This window comes from Pinus tabuliformis, chromosome 7, assembly GCF_031772625.1.
Source record: "Pinus tabuliformis cultivar Carrire ecotype Pingquan chromosome 7, CPIR1, whole genome shotgun sequence".
Classification (NCBI taxonomy): Eukaryota; Viridiplantae; Streptophyta; class Pinopsida; order Pinales; family Pinaceae; genus Pinus; species Pinus tabuliformis.
The window spans coordinates 2,008,130,415-2,008,137,364 of NC_142293.1; the positions used below are offsets into that span (position 1 = coordinate 2,008,130,415).

The window sequence follows — 6,950 nt, forward strand, 5'->3', positions numbered from 1 at the left end:
AGTCTTCGATTTCTTCCAACCCTGGTACCCTTTATAACCGGGTAGGGTTTACTCCTGCTCCAGCACTTCTATAGTTTGCTCAATATGGTGTTAGCTGTAGTTTTCTGTTGCTTAAGTTATATAGGGTTAGCCATGCCCCTTGCCGGCGTTTACAGCGTTTACAGTCTCTGGGCTTTGTCCCTTTGCGTCATTATACGGTCTCAATGCAACAAGGGTTTGGAACTTGTATTGTTACGGCGGTGCCGAGTTTAATACATGGTTCTGTGCTATTTGTCGAACTTTCTGTATGTAAAGACTTATGAAATGCTCTATTAATAGAAACAGTATGGTTTGAACTGCTACCTCTTCTTTAATAGCTGTTATATTTGATTTGTGAATGGCCGTGTTGCTCCTTGTATTTGGCTTGCGGGTTCTGTGCTGTTACGACTGCAACCTGGGCTTGCTTTGATGCCTGTGTCGTTCTTTATTCTTGTAATACTCTGCACGCATATACTGTTAAGTATGTCCGCCTTACGCTGCCTTGCCTGCGTGTTAATTCTGGTAATATAGATTATGGTTTTGACTCGATGCCTGTAACGCTCTTGAATTCCTAGTTACAGTATAAAAATTTCGTTCTATCTCAATTCATTTCTAAAAACAACAAATACTCAGTAGTGCTTAGATGTACAATATGGGAAAGATAATTAACAGTAGATTATCTCAGAAAAGAATTCAATGTTTCTGTTACAGAGGGTTTGGAATATCGTCTTGCTGTTTCTTCTTATTTCGTTATGAGGTGAACCAAAAAGTTCCTGTTACATCCGTCCTTTTCCTTTTTAAACTACATGGAATATAACTGTCTATAAACTAAATTCTGTAACTGTCACTTGCTTCTTTAAACAAAAAGTTAACTAAACAGTTTTTGGTTTCCTAAGTTAACAGCCAGTAACTTAACTTGTTCTGAAAATAAAAAAAGAAATGAACAATAATTAACAAAAGACAACAACCAGTTTTTTCTTTGATGACGTGTCCAACCACTCTTGGAGTCGTGTCCTGTTTCACCGTGAGTCAGTCATCGATCTTCTGTCTCCTCGGAGCTGGATGCTCCTGCATCAGGCTCCCGGGGTGGCAAAAAGTCATGGCTCCGTTCCATGAGGTCGTCAACAGAATAGCCCGCCTTAGTTATGTGCGCTGCGTTGAGCCAAGAACTGTCCTCTATTGGACGGTTCCGCCACTTGACTAAATATCGCAGATACTCTTTCCTGCGTGTGCGTCTAGCTACCTGTGTATCCAGAATTCCTTCGATCTCAAGGGGTGGTGCCTTTGGTAATTGTCTTGTCCAAGAATCTTCCTCATAGTTGTCTTTCTGTGGCACTGTAGTTGCTGTATCATTCTCTGAGTTGGCAACATAGGGAAACAGATCTGCCACGTTAAAAATGGGAGAAATTCCAATCTCAGGTGGCAACTGTATTTCGTAAGCGTTCGCAGAAAATTTGCGGATGATTTTGCAGGGGCCGATCTTCTTGAATTTTAGCTTGTTGTACTCCCGCTTCGGGAATCTCTCCTTACGTAAATACGCAAGGACTTCATCCCCAACGTTAAACTGAACTTCCCGACGCTTTGTGTCAGCTCGCTGCTTGTACTTCTGACTGCTGTCCTGCAATTTCAGCTTGACTTGTTCGTGTAAATTGCTCATTGCTTGAGCGAATTCTTCCCCATCAGCGCTCCGTTTCTTGAGTTTCCCCAAATCCCGTAATTCATGCACTCCTCGCGGATGCATGCCGTACAAAATCTGGAATGGACTGTAACCGGTGTTGCGGTTAGGTGAATCGTTGTACGCGAACTCTGCTTGAGCAAGTACACGGTCCCATGTCCGGGAATTTCCTCCTGTCAAACTGCGAAGTAAGTTCCCTAGGCTTCTGTTTACGACTTCCGTCTGACCATCAGTCTGCGGATGATAAGCGGAACTGAACTACAATTGAGTATTCAACTTTTTCCACAGAGTTCTCCAAAAGTGACTAGTAAACTTTACATCCCGATCAGAAATGATGGATTTTGGGAGTCCATGCAACCGAACGATTTCAGTAAAGAATAGGTGTGCTATATAAGTAGCGTCGCTGGTTTTCCTGCAAGGTACAAAATGTGCCATTTTTTAAAATCGGTCAACTACAACCATGACTGAATCGAAGCCCCGCTGTGTCTTTGGTAAACCTAAAACGAAGTCCATGCTCACTGAATCCCATGGTCGACTCGGAATCGGCAATGGCGAGTAAAGACCAGTGTTTTGACTATGACCCTTTGCTAGCTGACAAACTCTGCATCTACTCACGTACCTCTGCACATCTCGCTGCAGTTTCGGCCAAAAATAGAAGTGTTGTACTTGAGCAATCGTCTTGTCGATACCAAAGTGTCCAGCCAGTCCTCCACTGTGCTTCTCCTGTATTATATTTTCCCGCATAGAACAGTTGGGTATACACAGTTGTCCTCCTTTAAACAGCAGTCCTTCTTGTAGATTATAGTCTAGCCACATGCTATCATTCCTTAACAAAGGGTTTTGGCAGGCTTCATATGCCTCCCCAAATTCGGTATCAGTTTGATACAACTCCTTCAAATGCTCAAAACCCAAGACTTGCATTGTGCTCTCCTGTAAAAGCAATGTTCTTCTACTCAGTGCATCTGCCACCTTATTCGCTTGGCCACTAATGTGCTTTAATACGAATGTAAAATTCTGCAGATACTCCACCCAAGCTGCATGTTTGTGGTTCAATTTATGCTGTTGCATAATATACTGCAAGGCAGAATTATCTGTAAACAAAACAAACTCATCTCCCAGTAGATAATGCCGCCAATGCTTCAACGCTTGTATGATTGCATAAAATTCTTTGTCATAGGTTGAGTACTTCTGCCTGCTCTCATTTAGCTTTTCACTGAAGAAAGCGACCGGTCTGTCCTCCTGACTAAGGACTGCTCCAATGGCTGTCCCACTGGCATCACAACGAACTTGAAACAGTTTGTTGAAATCTGGCAGTCTCAATATAGGTCTTTCAGTAATCTTTTTCTTCAAAGTTTGAAAACTACTTTCTGCCGCTTCAGTCCAGCGAAAAGGCTGATTTGCCTTCTTGATCGTGTCCAACATAGGTGCGCAAATCTCGCTGAAATTTCTGATAAATTTCCTGTAAAAACTGACTAGTCCATGGAAACTCCGGACTTCAAATAAACTCTTTGGTGACGGCCAGCTAACTATAGCTGCCACCTTTTCCAGATCCATTTTTAATTCATTTTCTGCAATAACAAACCCTAAATACACTAGTTCTCGCTGAAAAAAGGTACACTTTTTCAGATTAATCAGCAGCTTGTTTTGCTGCAGCTTCCTCAACACACTCTGCAAATGCCTGAAATGCTCCTCTTTAGTCCTGCTAAAAATCAAAATATCATCCAGGTAAACTATCACGAATTTCCCATTAAATTCCTTCAATACCTCATTCATCAAACGCATGAATGTGCTGGGAGCGTTACTCAATCCAAATGGCATCACCAGCCACTCATATAAGCCTTCATTTGTCTTGAAAGCTGTCTTCCACTCGTCGCCTTCTCGTATTCGAATCTGGTGATATCCACTCTTCAGGTCAATTTTTGAGAAATAGGCTGCCCCACTCAAACAATCCATCATATCATCCATCCTTGGTAAGGGAAACCTGTACCTGACAGTAATCTTGTTTATGGCTCTGGAGTCTGTGCACATTCGCCATTCTCCTCCCTTCTTTGGAGCCAAAACAGTCGGTACTGCACAAGGGCTCATACTCTCTCGAATCAACCCTTTATCAAGTAGTTCCTGAACTTGCTTCCTAATCTCCTCATGATCCTTGGGACTCATACGGTAAGCAGCCTTATTTGGTAATCTTACACCTGGTATAAAGTCAATACAATGACTAATACCCCTCCTTGGTGGTAACTCATTGGGAAGATCATCCACCACAATGTCCCCAAATTCTTGCAGTAACTGCTGAACTTCCTCAGGCAAATCTGATAGTTGTGTGTGTAATACTACTGCCTTTGGTCTCCTTATGACAGCAAAATTGATTTCGCTGTCCTCAATCTGTTTCACAAACTCCTTTCCTCCCAACAGCAATGCCTTCACTCCACTGGCTTCTGCTGTATTTTCCTCCTTGATGGGTACAAGCGTGTGCTTGATCCCATCTTTAACAAACTTATAGCAATTCTTTTTCCCGTCATGAACTGCACTCCTATCGAACTGCCAAGGTCATCCCAACAGTAGGTGACAGACGTCCATTGGCATGACATCACAAAGGATCTTATCCTTGTACTTACCAATCTGAAACTCTACCTCACATTGTTCGTCGACTAGCAGCTGATGTCCTTTCTGCAGCCATGACACTTTGTAGGGTGTAGGGTGCTTTAATTTCTTCAATCCCAACTTTTCTACCATCTCCACCGCCACAAGATTGTCCGTACTCCCACTATCAATAATCAATTTGCAACACTTGCCCCGCGACTTGCAGACAGTGCGGAACAAAGCTTTACGTTGATCTGGTTCTGCAATCTCCTTTGCTGGTTTCAACAGCACTTTGTTCAACACCAAAGCTTCACCTGTCTCTGGTGCATTTTCTGCTTCCTGAGGTGTTGTCTCAGCATCCTCTGTCTGAACAACATAAGTTCCTCTTCCGCCTGCTGGTTCAGCTTCAGGACATTCATAAGACTTGTGCCCCCATTTGTGGCAGCGATAGCACTGGACAGCTCCCCTGCCCCGACCATTTCCTCGCCCTCGCTGAGGTGGTCGTCCTCCTCTCGTGCTATTGTCTTTTTCTGTCGCTCCAGCAGATTTAGAGCTGCTGCTTTCTTCACTTGGACCTATACCTCGGCCTCTTCCAAATACTTTACCCTTTCCCCTGCCAGTTCCACCTCCTCTCCTGGCATTCTGCTTCCGGTTAATCTTTTCTTCTGCCTTCAGTGCAAACTGATAGGCTTCTTCCATGGTCCGGGGTGAAAGGATACCAATTTCATCTAAGATTTCCCCCCTTAAGCCATTCACAAATCTGGCTGTTTTCTCCGGGGTGTCTTCCACATATCCTGCTCGCAAATTTAACTTGTAGAACTCTTCTGTAAATTCTTTCACAGTCATTCCCCTCTGCTTCAAGTTCTGTACCTGCCTGTACAGCATAATCTGATAATCCTGCGGTAAGAATTTCTCTTTCAGTTTGGCCTCCATTCTAGACCATTTCTTTATAGGTTGTTTGTTAAGCCTCCTCCGTTACGCCTGAACGCTGTCCCACCACAAGGACGCATGCCCCTTCAACTTGGTGGCGGCGAACTTCACCTGCTTATCCTCGCTGGTTTCCTTAAATTCGAAATATTTGTTGACTTCACTTAGCCAATCCAACAACACGTCTGCGGACAGACTTCCGTCATAAGTCGACAACTCATGTTTTGGCTTATGACTTGACAGCAAAACCGACTTCAACAGTCTAAATTCTGGTGTCACCCCCTCTAATTCTTCCTCTGGTTCAACTTCTTCTTCATCACTGTCATCTGCTGGGTTTCTTCTTCCCCCAGCTTCCACCACTGCCAATCTTTCACGCAAAACTCGAATCTCCTCTCGAAGTCCATCATCTACTACCCTCCGGACTACTCTTCCCCTTCCTCTTCCTCTTCCTCTTCCTCTTCCTCTTCCTTCACCTTCACCTTCTACCTGTTCCATTGGTTCTCACTCAAGAAACTAGCTCTGATACCACTTATGATGGCCCAGCCCTTGGTGACGTGGACACAGTCACGTGACTCACTTTAGTCCCACGTGGTCACTTGTGCGCGGACAAATATCTTGTGGACTTTACCTGGCCCCCAATCCGAGACGCATTAAAACATTTATCTGCCGGTTCTTGGGTATAGTCACCGGCTCGTCCAGTCAGGATGACTTCCCGCCTATGTTAAACCCTAAAGGGTTATCCTTAGCTCATTTTCACTCTGTCATTCTGCTGTTGCGCTCTCCGCGTTGCTGTGGCGATGCTCACTGTGCGATAGCCCAACGAACCCTTTGCTCCGTCACTGGTTACAGTTCTGATTGAAATGCGAATCCTTCACCTTCGCTGCTATCTTCAATGGTTTTGTTCGGAAGTCTGTGGTAAGTGGTTTATATGTTCATGGATTCTGTGTAGAAGTCTTTTTGGTCTTCAACTTCTGAGCTTTAGTTCTGTACAGGTGTTTGCGACCACGAAACTGCCGCTCTTCCGAACTCTATCTGCCCTCGAGGTAAGCTCTCGTGCTACGTTTTACCCTTCTCTGTCACCTGTTGTCCACACTTACAGGTTTTTTGTGCATTCTCAGCTTGTGGAACTGGGTTCTGTCTCAGCAATCTCCGTTGACCCTTGGGTAAGTTCGCAGTTCCTTTCCACTCGCACCTTGCTGCTCTTTCGTTCTCTTAGATTGATATTTGTTCTGGTTGGTAAACGGACTAACTCAAATTGTTTTTCTGTGCAGGTTGACTAGGAGACCTGCTCACGAGGGTTTCAAGTTTGCAGTCTTCGATTTCTTCCAACCCTGGTACCCTTTGTAACCGGGTAGGGTTTACTCCTGCTCCAGCACTTCTATAGTTTGCTCAATATGGTGTTAGCTGTAGTTTTCTATTGCTTAAGTTATATAGGGTTAGCCGTGCCCCTTGCCGGCGTTTACAGCGTTTACAGTCTCTGGGCTTTGTCCCTTTGCGTCATTATACGGTCTCAATGCAACAAGGGTTTGGAACTTGTATTGTTACAGCGGTGCCGAGTTTAATACATGGTTCTGTGCTATTTGTCGAACTTTCTGTATGTAAAGACTTATAAAATGCTCTATTAATAGAAACAATATGGTTTGAACTGTTACCTCTTCTTTAATAGCTGTTATATTTGATTTGTGAATGGCCGTGTTGCTCCTTGTATTTGGCTTGCGGGTTCTGTGCTGTTACGACTGCAACCTGGGCT

At 44.1% G+C, this 6,950-nt stretch overlaps 1 protein-coding gene across 1 annotated transcript; it reads right to left on the reverse strand.

The window, feature by feature from the left end:
• Positions 1-909: 909 nt before the first annotated feature.
• Positions 910-5,206, reverse strand: LOC149256536 (uncharacterized). Its single transcript, XM_089455398.1, has 5 exons — positions 4,265-5,206; positions 3,781-4,144; positions 2,153-2,784; positions 1,262-1,951; positions 910-939 (listed from the first exon to the last, which is right to left on the reverse strand). Exons 1-5 carry the CDS (start codon positions 5,204-5,206, stop codon positions 910-912), a joined length of 2,658 nt encoding a protein of 885 aa, XP_089311524.1.
• Positions 5,207-6,950: the final 1,744 nt, after the last annotated feature.

Coding starts and splice junctions, on each gene's coding strand:
- LOC149256536 (XM_089455398.1), bottom strand. CDS start 5,206: ATGGAGGCCAAACTGAAAGAGAAATTCTTACCGCAGGATTATCAGATT. Junction 2,785..3,780: donor TAAAGGGTTGATTCGAGAGA/GTATGAGCCCTT, acceptor TTTTGTTTACAG/ATAATTCTGCCTTGCAGTAT. Junction 940..1,261: donor AAGGAATTCTGGATACACAG/GTAGCTAGACGC, acceptor TTTTATTTTCAG/AACAAGTTAAGTTACTGGCT.